At 50.0% G+C, this 22,121-nt stretch overlaps 1 protein-coding gene across 2 annotated transcripts in view; it reads right to left on the bottom strand.

Moving 5' to 3' along the window:
• Positions 1-22,121, bottom strand: part of TANGO6 (transport and golgi organization 6 homolog) — an 89,556-nt gene that overhangs the window by 7,618 nt on the left and 59,817 nt on the right. For both annotated transcript variants that reach the window (XM_077831257.1, XM_077831258.1), the window contains exons 16-17: positions 10,053-10,204; positions 2,183-2,296 (exon numbers count right to left, since the gene is read on the bottom strand). In XM_077831257.1, coding sequence (XP_077687383.1) covers positions 2,183-2,296; positions 10,053-10,204 — 266 coding nt within the window. The remainder of the gene's footprint in view (positions 1-2,182; positions 2,297-10,052; positions 10,205-22,121) is intronic.

The following is a 22,121-nucleotide window of genomic DNA, read 5'->3' as shown; positions in this document are numbered from 1 at the left end:
CCAATTGCCCCACAAAGGGCTGCACTGACAACATGCCTGGAGTACCAGCACTGCACCCAACTGGCATGCTATCAGGGTGGTATCAGCTGTCACGCTCTTGAATACAGAAGTGCAGCTGGTGGAAACTACAGATCCCCATGTGCCAGAAGCTGGGACTGGACAACGGGGATGGATCGCTCAAAACTGCCGTGTTCTGTAGATTCCCCCTGAAGCCTTAGGCACTAGACAGGATAATGGACTAGATGGACCGTTGGTCTGCCCCAGTATGGTGGTTCGTATGTTCTTAATACTCTGTTTTGCCTTGTGGACGCCAGAAGGGCCAGCTCTCAGCACAATAAGGGAGCTGCACTGTAAAACTCTTGGCTGTGCATATTGGCCATGCATCACCTCTGCCCAGGCCAGTTCTGTTGTATAACAAGCCTACTGCCACTCATATGGGGCTAGCTCGTTCAGCAGGACCGAGTCATTTCTGGCAGCACAACTCCCAACACCCGCTGTATTGCACTTCGTTAGCAGGTCCCTCTCACACTGACCCAGTGAGTCCTCCCTACAGGGTCCCACATCCTGGAGGTGGCACAGAGCAGCTTGGCACTACCCAGCAGGATTTTATGGCTAGAAATCCACTGTGAGGGAAGAATCCAAGGGGCCTCAGCAGACAGCAAGGAAGGGCAGCGTAGCCTGAAACTGCATGGCTCTCTGCTGCACATTGAAGTGCCCAAGACGATCGTGTAGGTTATTACAGGGGATGGAGCTTGGCTCAGACCAGCTCCTGACTTCACAGAAGTACAGTTCAAAGGGGATAAACTAGCTGAAAGTTCAGCAACACCAGTGAAGAACCAATCCTGCTCTGACATCTTTGGCGGAGTGGCTGGGTCATTCCGCACACAGGCTTTACTAATGTGTGATAAAGAGCTGGGCTTTCATCCAGGGACAGACCAAAGGAGAGGCAGTCATCACAGTCTCTCCCATAGGTGAGGGCTCACTGGTGCTTTGCAGACTCCCCAGCTGGCTGGGACCTCCCACTGCATGCAGCCTGCTGCAACAGAGATCCCTGCACAGAGCAGCAAGCCTCAGCTCAGGAAACAGTGGAGGGATCTGGGGAGCTCATGTGGACAGCAAGTGCTGCCCATTCTGTGCAGTGTCTCCCCTTCTCCAGGTGCTGGGCCTGCTCCTGACCCCAGCCGGATGCTGTAGCTTTGGTGGCTTTGCTCTTTCCCACTCTCTGCAAACACATGGAAGATCAGGGAAAAGGAACAGAGCAGCCCGGGGCTAGCAGCATGGCCTGGGTGCTCTCGTAAGTCAGAACTAGCACGGATTAGACAGTCAGAGATGGTAGTAAAATCTCTGGTCATGGCAGGAAGACAGCCTTTGCTATAGCAATGCAGGGAGGTTGCTCTGGGGAACAGCCAATACCCAGGAGCTGCTGTGCAAGCAAGGAAGCTGGGATCAGTGTTAATGCAGAACATTAACAGTGGGTGCTGGGAAGTAGAGGAAGTCTGTGACTTTTAGGGTAATTACTGTTCTCTTAATATTTCACTACATTCATGCTGGTGACTCCTGAACAGGTCTGGGCATTAGGAGCCACGAAACCAGGACAGAGGGCTCATGATTTCTAGAACTCCTGGGTGTTGCAGAGGGGGCGCTCCCTGCTGGGGACTGGCACATGCAGACAATAAGAGGAGACACTGTTGTGCACTAATCTTAGAGCTCGGCCCAAGAGCTAGGCAGGAAACCCTGCAGGGGGAATGAATTCCTACTCACCGTTACACTTTCATTAGCTGTTGCCTAGACATGGAAATTTACCTTGTGAGTTATTAGGCTCCCAAGAGCCACACCTTAGGTTTTACTGCCCACAACGTCTAGAGGAAATGTTTCTCGTAACCCTTCCCAGTGACTCAACTTGCACAATCAGAGCCTGAACGGCTGCTATCTAGAGATTGCTTCAGAGATACCCAGAGAGTTCAGTAAGTTGCTGTATGAGAGCACATTATGCTCACCAGGCTTGGGATGGGTGTAGCGGGCAGGACCCTTGGGTCTGGAGACACTCGGGAGTTTCCTTGCTACGTGGCAGGAACCAGGTGTGTTGACCGTAGGCTCCAGAGAGAATGCGTGAGCAGCGTGGTGCCAGGAGTGAGGGTCAGTCTGCCAAGAGGCTGCTCTGGGAGCAGGGATGGAGGCTTACCTCAGTCGCTTCCTCATTGAGCCCACGGAGCAGCACCACCACCACATGGACCGCAGCTCTTCGGACTTCAGCCTCGCCATCTGTCTTAACTACGGCTGTCAAACAGGAGGTCACCTGGCAGGGCAAACCGGGGTGAGAACTCTGTCAGTGTATGCAGTGCCTTTGCCACGTTCCATCGTCCCCACTGCAGTGTCTCGGGGCGGGGCGGGGGTGCAGTCAGGAACCCGTCAGCACACCCACACATGATGTGGAAAACATATCAGTGACTGTCACATGCAGATCCACAAAGGCATGGCATACACACAGCAGGGAAAACGTCGCAGCAACAGCCCCCAGGGCCTGCCCACCTGCAGCTCCAGAGCAGGCAGGAGAACTTGGCGCAGAAACAAGCCCACGAAAACCAAGGCATACCTGGCCCAGCAGGCTAGAGAGCACCCCATGACATGGGTCTTTACAGAAGCTGCAGGCAATGGGGGCTGTGTCACGAGTGGGAAGACTCCTGACACAGATGTTATGCTGCTCTCCTGCCTTTTCTGCCAGCCGAGGTATGGGGCTGCTCATTCAGCATTCCCTGCTGGTGCGGGGGATGATGTCCCACTCTCTGTGATTTCAGGGGATGGGACGGGGGAAATCCTCTTGACAATTTCAGAAGACCTCTGGCCTCTCAAGCTGGCTCCCTACATTTTCAAACCCAGGTGCCTAAAGTTAGATTCCTAAATAAAATGACCAAATTCTCAAAGGTGCTGAGCTCCTGAGACTGCCACTGACTTCAGTGAGAGCTGGGTCATTTAGCACCTTTACACAGATCAATTTAGTGGCCTAAACGTGGATTTGGGCACCTAACTTTATGCATCCAGATTTGATTAATTGTGCAGACGCCACTAGGCTCCCCGTGGATTGGGAGAGGCTTTGCTCTGTGTGTTGTCAGGGCAACGGGGGCTGCAAAGCTGAGCTGGGACCCAGGAAAGCAGCGGAGACTGTGCGACGAGAAAGCTATTGTATAACAAAGGATTCCAAGCGTGGCCAGGTCACGTACTCCCACTCCTTAGAAGGTTTGAGAAGGAATGCTACTGGCCTAGGTATTTATAAGGTACCTCCTGGCCTCTGAATTGCTCAGTGGCACAAGACTGGTTTTGGTTCATATATTCCCTTGTTTGGGCATTGGCATCCATGATGTCTGCATTTCTTGGGGCCACTGGATGGTGCTGCGATTCTCTCCCCCAGGAGGCGGGCGCTCTCTCAGCAATGCCAGATGTTGTGGGTCATAGGGAGACACTGGATATTTTATTATTTAAAACCCCCTTTCGGATATTACAGGTGATTTTTATGACCCAGAACAGGTACTGAAGAGTCTGTCATACAGACTGAGCAATCCAAAGTGCGTCTCACTGTTATAAAGTAGCTGAAATGGGGGCACATATTGCTTGAGTGAGACTTCCTGGAACAGCTACATCTAAAAACCTGTGAGGAAAACCTGTTGCCCAAAAGGAAAGTGTCTCATGCAGAGAACATGGGCAGCCCTGGATCACTCCTTTAGTGAGCAAGCGAATCTCCACCTTGAGGAGAGAGACTTCACTTGCACAGGGATTCAGCTATGCAGACTGCGTGTTTCTCTGCTGTTCAGCAGGCAGGCAGAGTTTAAAGAGTCTAATTAGATAATCAGCAACAGCAGGGAGAGTTTGCAGAGCTAGCATGTTCCTGAAATAGCTGACATGCGGTGCATTGGCATCTTGTCAAACGCTATCACTACCAGATTGATGCGTGGGCAGAGGCAGGAGGGAAATATTCATTATATCTTTCTGTCTTGCGGAAAGGCATGCTCTGCCAGCTGCTTGCGGACACTCTGCTTTGGCATTGCTGCTGACCACACAGCTTCTAGCCACACCAGTGCATCGGCTTGCCTCTGATGCTAGCCGATCCTCCAGAAACGTATGGGCTAAGAAGGGTTTCCCAGAGCAGCCTCTGAACAAGTGGTGGGGAACCAGTCTCAGCAGTTCACGGGCACAGGTAGACCAGCAGAGAGCTGAACAGCAAAGTCCTACAAGTCACATCCCAGCCCGTGACCCAGTGTCTCTCCCTGGCCCCGCCCAGATGGACTCTTTTCTTGGGTCGTGCCTGGGAGCATGACCTGCCTTCCTCCTCACATGTGCTGCCATAGTTCCTGGGAGATTCTAACCCACCTGCCTCCAGCTTTGGGGCCGAGACAGACCCAAATTCCCATCATCCAGGGCACACTGCACTTGTGCCTAAAGCTGTTCTCTTCCAGTAGATCCCAGCTTTGCAAAGCACTACCTGACATTAACAGACATGCTCCACTTTCCGTGACTGGTTGGTGCATTTCCAAACAGAATGGAAAAAGCATGAGAGTATCAGCAATTTGTTCAAGGACAGTGCCTAGTCCCCCCGCACCCTGGAGAATGCATCTCACAGACGAGCTGGCTGCTGCAATGCCTGCTCATCTCGGCTGGACTCCCGCCTTCTGCGGAGCCAGAAGGGGTTTACACAGCAGCCACAGAGGGGCTGCACCAGACCTGTCCACATACTTATTCATGCCAGAGACTAAGGGCTCAGGGAAGAATGGAGCTGGAGCCAGGGCTTAAAGTGATCTGGAAGCACCCACAACAGACCTGCGCTAGTTTCACACAATTGTAGGGATCCGACAGCTTGTTTCAGGCACATTCATAGTGCCCACTCACTCATCAGTGAGTGGGTCACCTTCGGGGGGGCGGGGTGGGGGGCTGCAACCCTGCAGGACTCAGCCCTAGGGCAATCTCTGGATGGAGCTCCTCAGCCTTCTCTTTCTGCCAATACACAAGCCCTTCAATCCTTGAACCAGCTTAAACACAAAACTACTGGAGATCTACCTGAACAGTAACAAGATCCCCCCAGCTTTCCAGCCCAGTGACTATCTGCCCCAGTGATTCTTCTGAGGTTGGCAGGGAGATGGGAGCCCGCTGCCTAGCACTGTGTGGGAAGGCACAGCCCAGGTTTAAGCCAACACGACGTTCATATGGGACCATACAGCTCACAGGATGTATTACTACAGAAACACTGGAAAAGCAGCTTCTTCGGGCACTGTGGGAATGCCCTGGCCAGCAGGCTAAACTTGGCATCTCCACACTGCTTCCAGCCCTTACGCTTACATCCAGAATTCAAGCAGGCTGGGACTAACCTAGCCAATCCCCAGGAAGAGTCCGTGCTGGGAAGCAACTCACAAGCAGAGGGGATTGCAGAGAGCCTCCCATTGCTGCTGCAGCAGTTCTCCCTTCCCTGAAGCACTTCCACCTGCCATAGGGTCTGAAAAGGGATCAGACCAACTGGGCACAGAACAGAGGTGACCTGTTTGTCCTCTGGCATGTGCTCACACTTCTGCCTGCCTCCTAGTGAGCACCTGCCTCAGCCATATCCTTCTGCTCACTCAGCGGGGATGGTGCTGATCTCAGCATGCCTAATATGTAGATAGCTTTTAAACTCATTAATAGTCTGCTCATTCAAAGGAGCATTACCGCAGGCCCCATCTCTGCTCTGTAAACCCGGCCCTGCACTGACACGTCTCTGCGGAAACCTACTGCAGCACGCCACTGACCCGTGTGTGGCTGACGGGCCCTGATAGGCAGCTCTCTTTTATCAGCATTTCCATAGCACTTGTTGCCATAGTACCGGAGCTCACAAGCGACAATGATACGGCCTCTCCCTGCTCCTGGGAGAGTGGTTATAAATCACATTCATTTCTGTCAGCCCAACACAATGCCTTAGGAGAAGAGGCCCTGAAGACTGCAGTGCACTATTCCAGGCACCTCAGCTTCCGATTAGGAAGCACAGATAAAGTTGCATCAGCACCTGGTACAGGCCATGAGGAGGAGAGATTCCTAGTTCTCAGCACCCTAGGGAGACTAGAGCTCAGTATCATCCCAGACACAGGCCACCAAACTAGGAGTGTCCCTACTTTGCACTGGATGGCGCAGACGCAGGTACCCTGGCCTTTAATATAGAGATGCTGGATGCAAAGAATGTGTGTGAAGAGGAGGAGAGGCTGGAGCATGGTATGGTCTTGATGGGCAACACTTCCATTTCAGCAAAGGCACGAGGGAGCTTCGCTTTTATGCAAATGAGGTTGATCCCTGGGATCCCGGCAGGTTGCCAGGCCCACCGTCACTATCTACTGATGGGCCACACCTCTCTGTGCGGGGCATGGTGTCACTGGGCCGCCAAACACACCTGAGCCCTGTGCTCAGAGAGGGCACCGCACAGACACCGCTGAGCAGGCAACAGAACTGCGACAAGCTGCACTCAATGTTGTCATCTATTGTCCACGGCACTAGTTACGGGGCTCTATGCTGCAGGAACATTGCTCTGTTACTTATATCACCACAGTGCCTAGGGGCCCAGTCATGGAGAAAGAACCCCGGTGCTAAGCCCAAACACACAGTCCCTGCCCCAAAGAGCTTACAGTCTCGAGTGCAGCAGTTCCCAACCTGGGGCAGGGGAAAGGAGTATACAGCTGTCTCGTCACATGGTGCTGGCTCTTCTCCTCCAACATAATAAAGACTAGCAGCTGGATACAGCGAGAAACACACTAGGAAAATATTTAATGTTATTTTCATGTACGTGATTAATCCAGTTGCCACCGAGGTGTGAGAGCACAACTGGAAGGGAGGTGAGGGCTGGTGACTGCAAATGGGAAGGGAAGAGACAGCTTCCCGGATCCTCATGTGCAAAGAGTGCGAACGTGGAATGACATTTGCCAGTTCATTACTTGATCTATGTATGAAAGTGCTCTTCACACATAGCTATTGAGAGGCCATTTTTGGTTGGTTTGTTCCTAAACAATTAAAGCCCTGGACCATGCACACACCTGGGCTGCACATGTCTTCCACAGAAAGGAGTGATGTATGGGAAGGGAACAACTCTGGGAATGGCCTGTTTGCAGACACACTGGCTGTGCAAGCCCAGAGTCTTCTGGGCCTCAGCAGTGTTCAGGGCTGAGTGAGTGACACGGTGTTCCTGGGTTTAGTGCCAGAGTAGCAGGTTCACTGCCTCCAACACACCAAACAGTTACAATCAGCCAGGGAAAAAATGAGAAACTCACCTCTGGCCCTGAAAAAAATTCAAGGGAGAACAGCAGCTGGGGGAACTCCACCTTTGTTGTGCCTCTGATATAAACGAACCTTGCCTAAAGCCTTTCCTCAAAGTGCTCCGACTGCAGCACCCCAGCCACTAGGATAAAACTGGCACAGAACTCTCCTCTTTTGCAGCAATGAAAAGCATAATGAGATGCTATTAACTGGGACGAGGTGCCTGTAGCAGGTACAAAACATGCTTTAAGATCTTGTACCACAGTGAAATTATTATAGGCAGGGCTGGTAGCCTGACGCTTCCCATTATAAGACCCTGTTTTCAGTTGCCAAACTTTAACTACTTGGGCTGAAATTTTCCATGCCAGGGGTCTGCCTCAGACTGAATAAAAGTACCAACAAAAATTGTTCAGCTGATTCAGAGAACAAGAAGAGGGAAAAATACATTGTTCTGCCCATGTTTAAAATATTCTTTCCGTTGTTTAACTGAGAAGCTATAGCGCCTGACAGCAAGGGCTTGAAATGTGGCACAGATGGTGGCTTCCCCCAGTGTCAGAGCTGTGCACGTTACTGCTCCTGTGGAAACGGCCCAGATCTGGTAAAGTGACAGGCCACTGGAAATGCTCAGTTTGCACATGCTCTGAAGGGACCAACAGGTACATTCTCTGAAGATTCTGTCTGCACTGAGCATGCTCCAGGCCAGGGCCACAGAGGCTGAACCAGACTTTCCCTGTTCTTGTTCCCAGCTGGCCGGGAGCACTGTGGTGGTGGGTACCGGAACTGACAGGGAGACTCTCTCCTGTGATCCACCTGCCAGCACCCCAGCAGGCTGGAGGAAGAAGCTGCCTGACTTGAATGCAAAGGGGACAAGAGCTGAACATGTGAAAGGGGCAGCAGAGGGGGCAAAGTGCTGGGGGCAAGACTGGGAACTGGGGAGTGGGAAAACAGGTGAGCGGAAGACAGATTAGACAAGGAATCTAAGGGCAGGGATGACTAGGACTAGCTAGGTACGCAGTTGCGGGGGGATGGGGGACTGAGGTGAAGAGTCAAGGAAGAGTGACTGGGAGCTGTGGGGGAGACACTGGGAACCAGGATAGGGGGGAAAGGGGTAGGGAGGAGACTGAAATTAGACAAGGCGTCAGGGGTAGGAGACTGGGATGAGGAGCCAAGGGAGGGAGACTGGGAGCTGGGACTCAGATGGCGAGCTGTATTCTGTATCAGAACAGGACTTGACTAGCATGCAGTAAATAGGACCTGGAGTCACACACCAAACAATGAGGATAAAACAAAATATCTAATAGCTGCTCATTCAGCAGGCACCGTCCATCCTGTGCACTGAATGACGGAGGGGTCCTGAGGGAGGGGTAGTTCAGTGGTTTGAGCACTGGCCTGCTAAACCCAGGGTTGTGAGTTCAATCCTTGAGGGGGCCACTTAGGGATCTGGGGCAAAAATTGGGGATTGGTCCTGCTTCGAGCAGGGGGTTGGACTAGATGACCTCCTGAGGTCCCTTCCAACCCTGATATTCTATGAAACAACAGCATGGGAGCACTTAATTAAAGACTATGTTATAATGCATACACACAAGGGGGCCAAATCAAGGTTATAGGCAACCTTAATTCTGGCATTTCTTAACCTGAGTGCTTGACTCTGCAACCTTTACATTCTTTTGCGTGTTGTGACAGACCCAGACCAGTGGGGTACAGAGGTCTGGTAGAATGCAAATATACTGGCCACTGGATGAATAGTTTTCTGTTCCTTGAGTGACCAGAGCAGGGGCTGTGCTAGAACAATCAGGAACCTGCTAGAACCAATTAAGACAGAAAAGCTAACTAAGATACCTGGAACCAATTAAGAACATACTAGAATCAATTATGGCAGGCAAGCTAATCAGGACACCTGGTTTAAAAAGGACCTCCCATCAGTTAGTGGAAGGTGTGCAAGGAGCAGGGAGTGAGAAGGCGTGCTGCTGGAGGGCTGAGGAGTACAAGCGTGATCAGGAGGAAGATCCTACGGTGAGGATAAAGAAGGTGCTGGGGGGAGGCCCTGGGGAAGTAGCCCAGGGAGTTGTAGCTGTAACTATCACGCAGCTGATACAGGAGACATTGTAGACAGCTGCTATCCACAGGGTCCTGGGCTGGAACCCGGTGTAGAGGGCAGGCCCGGGTTTCCCCCATCCCCTCAACTCCTGATCGGACACAGGAGGAGTTGACCTGGTCTGTGAGCAACACCAGAAGGGAAGGTCTAATTTGGAAAGGGATCTGGCCTGTCCCCGACCCACTAGGTGAGACAACAGAGACTGCGGAGATTGTTCTCCATTTCCCACATGCTGGCCAGTGATGAGGTTAGCTGAGTGAACGGCAGGTTTGAGCCTCTAGCAGAAGTGGCCAAACTGAAGGCTGCCGTGAACCTCTGAGGTGAGCAAATCCGCCAAAAAGTGCAGGACCCACCAAGGCAGAGGAGGAACTTTGTCACAGTGTATAATACATAAACAGACCGAAATGGGAGATCCCGAAGACCTGCATTCAAAGGACATACTGCTCTCAGAGTATAAACCGGCCTCCTCATTCCCATCTCAGCCAGCACGAATGGTTTCTAAGATTAGGAAATTAAAAACACACCTGCAAGATATGCAGCAGCCCTAGGAAGGCTCCTCCTCCACCAATCCCATGCCTCCACTCTGTAGGAGAGGGGTCGGCAGGAAGACACCTGTAACCATGTCATTAAGGCCGCTCTCCAGTGGCAACAGATACAACGAAAGTGGCTATTATATAGGGGAGATGTAAAGTGTTGATACCTCTTGAACCACGGAGCCCAGCTGGAAGTGAAGTCTCTGACACAGCTCTCCCAAGTTGGACAGACTGCTAGCCCTCAGGGTGCTATCCGGGTCTCTTGCTCCTCTCAGGAAGGCATGAATCAGAGGAGCTCTGTACTGGCAGCTCATGTCCCCTGCAGGAGAGAGAGGAAGAAAGCACAGGTTTAAAGAGATTTGACAGGCTTCAAAAGCAAATAGTTTAAAGGACAGGAGATGCTTCCACTAGTGGGAAGGACTTTTCAGAACTCCTTTCCCGCTATGTTGAGCCCATTCCTGGTGCAGTATTGAAAAGCCCTTGCTTCAATTCAGTCGTTTTAGTTGCCAGCATTAGAAATTAGTGGGTCTAGTAGTTTTAACCCCTTCATGACTGTTGGAGCATGGCTGTGTTCCTGTACCATGCTTTCCTATAGAGTTCCCAGATGTAGCTCTTAAGCAGCTTCTCTCCTAGATAATGCAGGTGAGCCAGTGATCAGCTCTTATTATTAAATGACTCGTGTTCTCACTAGCAACGCACCACTGTGCTGTCTCAGACAGGGACTCTGCAGACCTAGTCTCTAGCAGCAATTCCAGAGGCACACAAGAAAAACAGCCCAAGAGTGGATCACCAGCATTCTGAATCAGTAATCTGAAACAGAGACCCGTGTCTGGGGCTTTCACTCTGCTGCGCATGTTCTCGCCATTGTCTGTAATTTCTGTCAGCCTTTACAAATTCAACACTTACAACAACAACAACAAAACAATTTCAAAATCAGAATGAAGTGCTAAAGGCTAGAGTTTCAGAAAATCCAAAGGTTCAAAAAATCTATATCTAATTAGCATGTGCCAGTACTGTGGATGTGCAAACTGGGTAACTGTGCACACAAATGTGTCTAATTAGCTACCTGCATGCACAATTATCCAATTTATAGGCATTAGGACATGCATCCTGTGTGACTAAACTGAAAATCAAGCCAAAAGCATTGCGAAAATGGCAGGTGCATTGCCATGCATTCTATTTTCTGAAAATACAGATCCAAACTGTTACACACTACAACTAAAATTAATTTGGGGCACTATTAAAATTATAGGTGCAGAGACAACAATGCAGAATACAGACACAGAACAATTACAGACCAACTGGGACAAAAAAAGAGTGTGAGATTCCATGAGTACCTGAAGACACTTTTCTCTCTCATTTTGTCTCTCTGACCCACAGGTGGCAAATGAGAGTTGTTCTGGCCTTCAGGTATTTATTACAGTGCGTCTTGTGATGCCAGCTACTAAGAATCCACAGATATTACCGATACAGAGGGACACACACCAGAGTAGAACTGAGGTCCAAGACCTGGGTGAGAGCTTCTCAACCAAATACAGTGGCAAAACCACTTGTTAATGGAAGTTGCACACTGTGGCAGGCTAACAAGCTCTCTACACAAGCAGCTACTGCACCATGGAGTGGGGGAAATTAACACTTTTAGATGGCCAGTGACTTCAAGTGCCTCTCTCGGGGCTTCCTGCCACAGCCCTCCCAGTATCTGCTCCCTGAAAAACTCTAATCTTGAGTGGCACCAAAGCCATAAGACCACTGAAGCGAGAGCATGCACTTAATGGGAAGAAGAGAATTCAGCAATATATTTCAATGGAGATGAAGCAACTGTGACATTGTATCAGCACAGGAAAGGGTGAGCCAGTAAAGTGGATGCTTCACTGATTGTTCACACCAGAATCCCTAAAGATGGCGCTGAGCAGGGATCATCGCTGAGCAGGCCAAGAGAATCCTTCCATTGCAGCTGGGGAGCAGCTCTGTCTTTGATATTTCCTGGGCACCCACTAAATATCAGAGCATCCTTGTGGTGAGCCCTCACTCTGGAGTCACAGATTTTAAAGAGAGAGAGGTTGGATCTTGATCTTTTCATCTGACCTCCTGCCTTACCTCAGAGCACAGAGGCTGGTGTGACGGCTCTCATCTTGCCTCATTAGGCAGAGAGCTCAGACTCCATGCTCCCAAGGGGCGTTTGCTCACTGCCGGTAGTTTTTCAGGCCCCAGTGATACCGGCTGTACATCTGAGACTATAGGTGTGGGAACAACAGACAGAGCCAGCCTGGTCAGGGGCCGTGCCCTTGGACATCAGAGCCATCAGAAAAGGGCAAGCTCTTTCGAGAGAAGAGCGTCGCTCTCACCTGGATCTGAACAAGATGCTAGCAGGCTGCCGCGTGCTGCTCTAGGCCTAGCTGATTCTCAGAGCCAGGCAGCCCCTAAACATGCCGCTCTGCTGCTGACCTACTACACGGCCAGATAGCGGAGATGCCTCTCGCATGCACTTCTGCTTGATGAGAAGAGGGCATTACTGCACACACATGCATTTCAATTCAACTACTAAAGCATCACCCAGGGCTTATGGGACAAAGAGGCAGAGTTGCAGTCCTGCTTGTCCTAAACCAGGCCCAGGAGACAGTCTAGAGAGGCACAGGAAGGGATCAAGGGACAGAGAAAGGTAGGGATGCAATTTTGCATAACTGATGAAAATGTGCTAATGAGACGTACAACCCTCTTGTCCAGACACAGAACGTTCAGCGAGTTGTATTAGGGTGGGAGACAGAGTGCTCGAATGGCCCAGCCCAAAGCAGATATACCCCAGTCTCTGTGCAGACAAAGCGGATTCTTCAAGGAGACAAGGCACCCAGGCCATGGGTGTCTCACGTGGGATGCACCCCGCTGGAATCCGCTCATGGCTTCTTGATGGGGGAAACAACCCATCTGCCGCCTTCTTCTTCTTATGCGACACTAGGGACTGAGAGTGGTGCTGCCTGCTAGCACTGGCTTTATGAGCCAGGGGGTGGTGCAGATGCTCCTTGGAGGAGACCCTTCTCAGTGCCGGGGCATCCCGCACCGAGGCTGCTGGTGCAGCTTCAGGTACTGGCTGAGGGCCGACTCCATCAGGAGGAGCTTCAAACGATAGTCCCGCTCCTTCTTAGTCCTGGGTCTAAAGCTCCTGCAAATGGAGCACTTGTCTGTCTGACCTTCTCCCAGACACTTAAGACAAGCAGCATCGCCTCTGGGCATAGGTTTCGTACACCTCTCATGACTTAAACCCCTGTGACAGAGGCATGCCCCGGTATCTGGGGAAAACTGGGGGGGACCCCCCGAAGTAAGCTTAGCTAACTATGAAACTACTAACTACTGTAACTATCACTCTATGAAACTATTTACAACTAAGAAAAGGGGTAGGTAGGCACTTGTGAATGCAAGAGACTGAGCTGTTCCAACGACTGTCACAGGCTGTAAGAAGGAACTGAGCAGGCGGCAGGGACCGATATACAATGCCATGAAAACGCCACTCCAGGGGACTCCACAGCTGGGTACCACTAGGGGAAAAACCTTCCGCCAATCGTGCACACGTTGCGAACACACCTATTGGAATGGATATGAGCCATCGCTTGAAGAAGAATGAATGGTTCAGAGTGGGCAAAGCGGGCACTGTTGTCTAGTCCTTCATACTACGAGAGCAAGGGGACACACGCAGCCGAAACACACCAAAATTTAAAGCTGATAAAAAGGGGTTTTTTAATAAAAAATGTGCCAAGCAGAGTTATCGTGCAGGACTAGCTGCCACAAGATACCACAAGGCTCAGCAGCAGTCACACAAAGATTTAACATTTCTATGAAGAACAACAAGAACATCCACTATTACAGTAGGCATGATAAACTCGGGCTTCTGCTGCCAGACATAAGCCAACCGCATTCTCCAGTTCTGAACAGCAGATGGCTTGAACCAAGGACTGGCTTCCGTAACAGGGGACCAGAGGTGAGGTGTTCTCAAGAGCGCGTCTCAATGCATTTCCAAGTCATTGTTAACTTCACCTCTCTTTGAATTCTAAGCGATTCCCTCTCAGTTCAGACAGCAGCGCAGAACACACAGCGCTGTATCAGCGTCACACAGCCTGGACTGCTCATTGGCATCCTCCAATTCTACACAGACAGACTTCAGCCAGTTAATAGTAGGGCTACCACCACTGCAGAGTTCTGGGAACACCATAAACTAAAGCAATGGTGCCCTTGCACTACACGGCTGCCCATCTGTAACATTTCTCTGTCCATTGCATTTTCACACCAGACCCTTCGTGCTTCCTCCCATTCTGCCCCTCACATTTTGGAGGAACTCCCTGGAAACATTGCAAAGCTACCTCATGATCCCCCTTCAAACCTCTCTGTAAAACTCTCCTTTGCCGGCACATCTAAAAACACTTGACAATGGTTCGGCTGCTGGGTGTGCTGAGACGACACCTGTCATGCTGGCCTGCACTGTTTCCTTGTACTTCCCTGACTCTTGTCTCCATCTGTTTCTCTTGTCTTATAGTTAGGATTGTCAGCTCTTTGGGGGGCAAGGGCTAGCTCTTTGTTCTGTGTCTGTACAGCGCCTAGCACCATGGAGTCTTGGTCCAGGACCGGGGTCCCTAGGCGCTACACTAATATAAATAAAAGAATGCTATATTTCTTGTTCTGGAATTCACACACTGTACCATGCAGCAAAGATGTCTATACCCCTGGAGGTAATATTGTAGGGTTTTCTCTGCACTGGTCAGCACTGGTAGGCTGGCACCTCCCCTGCATTGCACTGAAAGGCCCATGCCATTGAGGGAAAGCTAATTACTATGGCTTTCTCTTGCTAAAGCAAGTGACAGCACCGGCAGGTTGGTGGATTAGTTACTGAAGGAACAAAGCAGCTTCCCCTCCCCCTGCAGAGCAGGGCGGATAATCCCTGACTAACCAGAGGAAATGTCTCCCCTGACATCGCTGTGGCAGATTTAATGTGCCTGTGATGAAGTAAATCCTTCAGGAAACCTCAGAGATGGAAGGAAAGAGCTTTTTCCCCACTTGCCCCATCCGAAATGAGGCTTGCTGATAAGCAGGGTGCAGCCAGTGATTCAAAGTGACACACACCAGCATCAGGTTACACAGATTCTATTTGCTTTTCTAGTACTTTCAGCCAGGTAACAGATCTCAACTTGCCTTGAACTATCTGCTGCCATGGGCCAGAAGCAAAAATCTACTTCATAATAAGGCTGAGACAAAGAGCTAAAGCTGGTGCAAACAAGCACTCACTGGATGGGAAGTTTGTGTGCCACACTGTCACTTACAACAGCCTACAACCAAGGGCTCAGCCCTGTCCTCAGAGAGACAAGCAGCCCAGCGCTGCATCTCCTGTAGAGTCCAGCACCACTGGAGATTTTTCAAGGCAAGCAGTGCCTGCTACCCAAGATGAAAATTCAGCCCTAACCGAGCAGAATACAGCGCAAAAGGTTTCTCCTCCAAGGCAGCTGTGTCACAGCAGGAGGGGAAGAGGAGAAATCACCGTTTAATTTGTCTGTGCTGCATGTGGATCCACACGATGTCCACCTCCACTGTCTCCAGAGTCAAACAAGGGACTCTGTAGCATAGTACGGAATAGAATGAATGGCAAGGTCCCTAGAAATAAACCCTGATTTCCAGTCACCAACTGACTGCGTTTCCCGACTGACCCTTCTGTCAGGGCTTGGCTAGCCGGCCAATTACTGAGGAACATTTAATCAGAGTTTCCGCTGCTGTAGAAATACGGTTGATTCGATTGTCACACACTCGGGGGCTTTTATCCCAGAAATGTACCCTCTCTCTGCACCGGCCAGCTCTTGCCAATCTATCATTGCTACTGCCAGCACCGCTGGGAGGGGGAGGGGATGGTTTAAATTGTTTTTCCTTTTTATAATTTTGCCTCATTGTCCTACTAGTTGTCAGTGATTTTCTGGTACTATCATCATCTAGTGAGGGGCCAGTTATTGGCTGGACAGGGCCACCAGGAGATGCCCAACAATACTCTGCTGGAGCTCCGTGATTAGCTGAGAGGATCCCAACCTGGAACCATCTTAGGCATGGTTACTGAAGCTGCAGCAGAGACATACAGATAATTTATTCGTAACCACTTAGAGCCGACAATTACAGCCATAAATTCAGGGTCTAATATCCTGCTGAAGGCAATGATCAACTGATTGGACTTTTATTCTGTATTGAGGCTCTTGTTTCAGCCCAGATTGCTATAGTTTAACCTGCTATGAAGATTGTTTCCCACTGTCTTGAGGGCAAATGGGAAAGAATGATGTATCCTCTTGTTCCTCTGGAGCAGCTGGGAGCTGAGATAACTAGCTCCCTGGCCGCCTCCGCACCGTGGCGCATACTACCAATGTTAAACCACCTGCATGCTGAAGCAAGCTCTCGGTCTTGATGGGACACGCGAGTGCAGCCAGTACAGCCTCACTAAGCACTCACTGGACGGGCAGGCTGCATACGTTTCTACAAAAAGAACAGGAGGACTCGTGGCACCTTAGAGACTAACCAGTTTATTTGAGCATAAGCGTTCGTGAGCTACAGCTCACTTCATCGGATGCATGCAGTGGAAAATACAGTGGGGAGATTTATATACACACAGAACATGAAACAGTGGGTGTTACCATACACACTGTAAGGAGAGTGATCACTTAAGATGAGCTAATACCAGCGGGGGGAGAAAACCTTTTGCAGTGATAATCAAGGTGGGCCACTGTGATCACTCTCCTTACAGTGTGTATGCTAACACCCATTTTTTCATGTTCTGTGTGTATATAAATCTCCTCACTGTATTTTCCACTGAATGCATCCGACGAAGTGAGCTGTAGCTCACGAAAGCTTATGCTCAAATAAATTGGTTAGTCTCTAAGGTGCCACTAGTACTCCTGTTCTTTTTGCGAATACAGACTAACACGGCTGCTACTCTGAAACCATACATTTCTACAGTCGTCCCATAGTTCTGCTTTCCTGCTTTGCGCACACGCAGCCACCCAAGTCTATATTTCTCAGTGTCCCATGCACTTTGGGGAACATTAGGCCATTGCTGTTCTTATCTGAGAGAGTTCAGATCCCTGGTCACCTGGATAAGCACAGCCCGAACAGGGGTAGTACAAGCTTCCCACCAGTTGCTCCCCAGACCTGCTCTTACATCTCAAATCTGAATGGAAAGACCTCAGCTAGGGGTAAGAAAGATTCAGTCTTCATGGCTCTTCCACGCTTGGCTTCTCTATCAAGGTTGACAACTAATGCCAGTTGTAATGTGGGCACCTGTGCACTGAGACCAACCACCAGTGGGTAACAACTTTTGCTCCCGACCAGCCAAGGAAGGGTATTCTGTTCAGCACTGCAGTGAGACAGCCCATTCTGTTCAGCACAGACAGTGAGACAGACAGACAGACCGTGCCAAGTATTTCAAAGTTACAGGAGCCAAACATGTACCCATGGCTGCGCTGCTGGAAGGGACAGTTTGTGCCACCAGCCGCACAAGAGCCCCAGGGAGGCAACCGCAAGGCAGTTTTCACCCTCTTAAAGAAACAACGGCCCCAGTCCACGCCATTTGCTTCAGATTAGCAACCACATGGGAGGAGTCAGATACCAGTGCGGTGGGCACGGCCTAAGAACCTAAATGGGGTTAATGGCCTTTGGCTAAGCCGAAGTAGTACTACCGAAGGGATCGCTACGACACTGGAAATGCTCTTTGCCAGGGATGTTCCTGCTACAAAAATCAACATGGAAAGAATTCACGTGTATTTATTTTTGTTGTGAGAGGTTGGGTGTAGTCTCAAGCGGCCTGTCCATTTCTACTAGATCACAGAATCATAGAATATCAGGGTTGGAAGGGACCTCAGGAGGTCATCTAGTCCAACCCCCTGCTCAAAGCAGGACCAATCCCCAACTAAATCATCCCAGCCAGGGGATGTAACCATGTACATTAGCTTGGTTACAACAGATGCTTCAAATCAATATTAGTTAAATGAGATGTTAACACAAAAATGTTACCGGCATTTTGATTTCACATTAAAATACAAAGTTCTTCCAATGGCTAATTTTAGTTCTTGTACGGATTGGCAAACTCCACTCAGCTACAGTCATTTGATGTGATCAGACCATTGCAAGTAGCCTTCCCTCTACTCTGAAGGAGACAAAAGGGTCAGTTGTGCTGCAGGATTGTCTCCCCGGAGGAGATAGAGCTCCAATTCATGGCAAAGTTGAGAAAAAATATAGAGATAAAAAGACGGGTTTAAAATGCTGGATAAACTCTTTAGTGTGTTGCAATATGCACAATTTAAAGACATACAGTTTAATTTAATTTGGTCTATAAATACTCAGGCCAGTCAGCACATGCCAAAGACTAAATGTCTCAGGGACTGTACCGGTAAAAGAGTGTAGTCTGGAGGAGATGGGTGAGAGCCTGGCAACATCACAGCTTGCCCTCCAACCCCCAATGTCAGTAGCCCCTGTGGTGCTCTCCTTACAGTGACACATGATGGCTGAGGCACCCACGTGCCAGTCACAACAGAGCCCCTGTTCTGCCAAGGCTCAACAAGGGGCATCGCAAGGTCCATCTTCTACCCAGGACGAAGGGCTGCAATCGACTGCCAAGGAGCTGATTCCTCCTACATGGCAGGTCCCCGATGGGTGGCAGAGACAGTCACCTACGAATCCCAGCCAAACAACTGAAGTCAGAGTTGAGGCCACAGAGAACTATTGACCAGTTTAAAACATTAGAGGATAATAGTATTAATGAGGCAAAAGTCAAGACGACCAACCATATCAAGGGCTTGTGTATGCTACAAATGGTTGACAGGTTATGCTGGCAAAGCCCCCTAGTGTAGATGCAGCACACGCCCAGAGAGGGAGTTTTCTGTCAGCATAACATCACCCCCCCCCCGCCCCCCCATCAGACAGAAGCACTCTTCTACCAGCGGAGTTGCGTCTCCTCTCGGGGGGATTTTGATGGCATAGCTGCATCAGCTAGGTGGTGTGGTTTTTCACACAGCTGCCCTGACAAAACGTTGTAGTGTAGACATGGTCTTAGAGTTCAGAAACGCTGACCATCAGAGTCAGGGAATACTTAGCTCCTCTTCCAATGCAAACCTTGGCTCTGTCTAGCTTTGGGATTTAAGGTGCCTGTCACATTGGTATCTAAGTGTACACAGGTATCTTAAACCTGACCCCATTTCCTGAGCATCCCTCACTGAATTTTCAAGTATGGACCACAGGCCCCGCCCCTGCTTTTCCCAGACAAAGCTCTCCATAACTGGCTTGTAAACTGCAAACCCCTGTCTCATGAGAGGCTAGAGACAAGACCTTCCCCAGGGTCTTGAAGTATGTGCCAGAGACCACAACATTACACATCTCCCTGTACATATCATCCACACAAGACCCTGCTCCCCAGCTATTTCTCCATTATTGGCCAAATACCCGATTCTGCCCCCACTCAACCTCCCAAAACTGGTTAGGTCTCTACATTAGCAATACTTGCTAGAGCCTCAGTCCAGAGACTAGGCTGAATGCAGGAAAAGCCCCAGTCTCCCCATCACGCCCTGCCAAGATGGGCCTGGGAGCCTCCTCTACTCAAGAAAGGCTGGAAGAGTGAATGCAAGCTGTCACTGTACAGCAAAATATCTTGCTGTTGTGATCCAAGGAATTCATTTCATGTTGCCACTAGTGGGCTCTTGCAATCAGTAAGAGGAGGATTAATAAGAGATGAGAGGGCAGAGCCAAAGCTGGAGTGGGAACCTGCCCTTTCGTATTCTTAGCATTGCTGAACACCATGCATGACGTTCAGATCTCCTGACTTTCCAGTCTGGTTTGGTAACTGCAAAGCTCAGGGAACATTTTCACGAATGGTCTATTTAACACAGCCAGCCCTACATTTTATTTTTTTAAATTCAGCCTCTTGCTCCCTGTTCTCTCAGATCTGGAACAGGGCAAAGGCCACCAATCCAAACCAGCTCCCTTGCTTTGGGGAGGAGGAGGAGGAGAGAACTGCAACTGGTTTGTTTTTTTTAAAAAAGGAGAAAAATCAGCAATGAGCAGGATACAGCATTGACACACTGCAGTGTAATTATGTTATTAACTTTAAAAAAAGGGCCCTTTGCCAGTTGCAGCTCATGTCTACGAGCCAAAAGAATTTTCCTGCAGTTGGTGGTTTTTGGAGAAGGTTTAGGATAGCAGTGTAAAGGAATCCAACCAGCAAGAGGTGTAACTCTACCTCGGGAAAACAAAAAGCCCTTCAAATCACCATACGGCTGAGTGGGAAGCTGAGAGTTAAACATTCTAAATGTTGCAGAGACCACACAGCAAGGGGGAGTTTCTGTCAGTGAAAGACAGTGATGGACTGGTCTACACACCTCCCCCACCCACTCGTCTACCCTCTGAAGGGGAATGGCTGGGAGGGAGGAAGGTAAAGAAAGAGCGTCAATCATTCAAGAGTTGGATCAACCACTCCCAGTGAGGAGACAGAGTCAGGGGCTGTTTTGCGAAGTAGGGGAACATGACTTATGCTCTGTGCTGAATCTGCAGAATCACTCCATGGTTTCAAGAATCGCTCATTTGTTTGAGATTCCTGGGCATAAGGATATCGCTCAGGACACTGCATTTGAACAATAAGAGGATGGTGAAAGCACAACACTCCATTCCAGGCAACTTGAGGAGATGGGGGCAATGAGAATGCAAACCTCCAGCTAACCCTTCCCAATTCCCACCCCAAGAGTGATGAACCTGCGGATCCCACCAAACCAGCATTTCCATGTTTTAAAGGGAAAGGTCTAGGGAAGAACACTGGACCAGGAGAGCAGAGGACTCAGCAGGCTCTCCAGCCTCACTGCAGTCCATCATTCTAACATAGTCCCACAGTTCTTCTGCAGCAATCTGTAGAAGAGAAGTTTTCCCTTCACCAGGGAGAGGTCTGTGCTACAACTCGAGTGCAGAGAACAGTAGCCACAAAGGGTGAGCAGTAGTGGGGCGGGCACCCAGAACACAGCACTGCTGATCAGCGTCTTAAGATATTCCATGTCTGTGAGAACACATGTCCCCCAGCCACCTTGCCCACACCCGGGCAATCACCAGAACATCCCTGCTGCTGCTAACCCAGGCTCAGGTCCCCCAGTGGGAGCAATTCCGGGAGGCCCAACAGCATTTTAAGTATGCATTGATTAGTATGGCTCTGAGCAGCTAGAGGCCATCTGCTTACAGTGTCAGCAGCACCTGGCAACTCTGGGCTCCCAATGCTAGCATCCGTGGAGCTGGAAGCCTTAGCCACCAGCAGTGCTGGCCAGGGCAGGATTTCTGCCTCCATCACCGCAGCCTAGCAGCAGCCCAAGGCAGTTTTATTAATCACTTTCTGCACCAGGCCAATGTGAGGGGGGCACAGATGGGGAAGCATCTGGGACAGCTGATAATGTACAGAGTTAAGTTCAATAAAAGGCTAGAAAGGAATCTAGTCAATGGATGCAGCTGGCTCTGCAGTGAAGTAGGAGGAATACTGTCTGTTCTCTGGGGAGCTCACAACACAGGGCTGGGCAGGAGAAGAGAGAAGGCAAGAAGCAGGTATTATTTCCCCTTATCAGACAAGCAGGTCTCCCAAACATCCAGAGGCACCAGACTGGCACATACAAATAACTCCCCTCCCATAAGAGGATTTTTTTTTGTAACAGCAGAACTTGAGGGCACACAGTCACCATCATGCCCAGACAAGCCACAAAGCTTCAGTCCCAGGGGAGCCAGGAAGTGCTGGGCAATACCATTCCGTTTTATAACGCGTTGTTAGCCATACAGGAAGCAGGCAGGCAACTCCTGAGCTACCACTGACAGAGAAGTGAAGCAGAGGGAGAGTTTATGGTGCAGTAAACATCACACCTGGATCAAAACATATAGGGAGCTTTGTTGGGCTTCCCAGTGTTTGTCGGGCCAGGGAAAGTGGGTAGAGCTCTGAGAAGCTGGACATTATTGCTGAAAAGGCTTTGCTTCTCCTCGCAAGGTTTAGACTAGTTACAACACAACAAGCGCCAAGGCTCCAGTATCCTGAGATGAAAGAGAAGCCAGAGCTGGGTTTATGAGGCAATTGTCTCAGAGAAACTAGAGGAATCACTACTTCTCCAAGGAGCAGAAGGAGATACTAAGCTCCAAGGCACCCTGCTTTGGGACTGGTGCTAGTTACAATGGCATCGGCTGCAGGCCCTGCCCGGCCAAATCCTGAAATCCCACAG

This window comes from Eretmochelys imbricata, chromosome 12, assembly GCF_965152235.1.
Source record: "Eretmochelys imbricata isolate rEreImb1 chromosome 12, rEreImb1.hap1, whole genome shotgun sequence".
Taxonomy (NCBI): Eukaryota; Metazoa; Chordata; order Testudines; family Cheloniidae; genus Eretmochelys; species Eretmochelys imbricata.
This window is presented reverse-complemented; position numbering and strand designations above follow the sequence as displayed.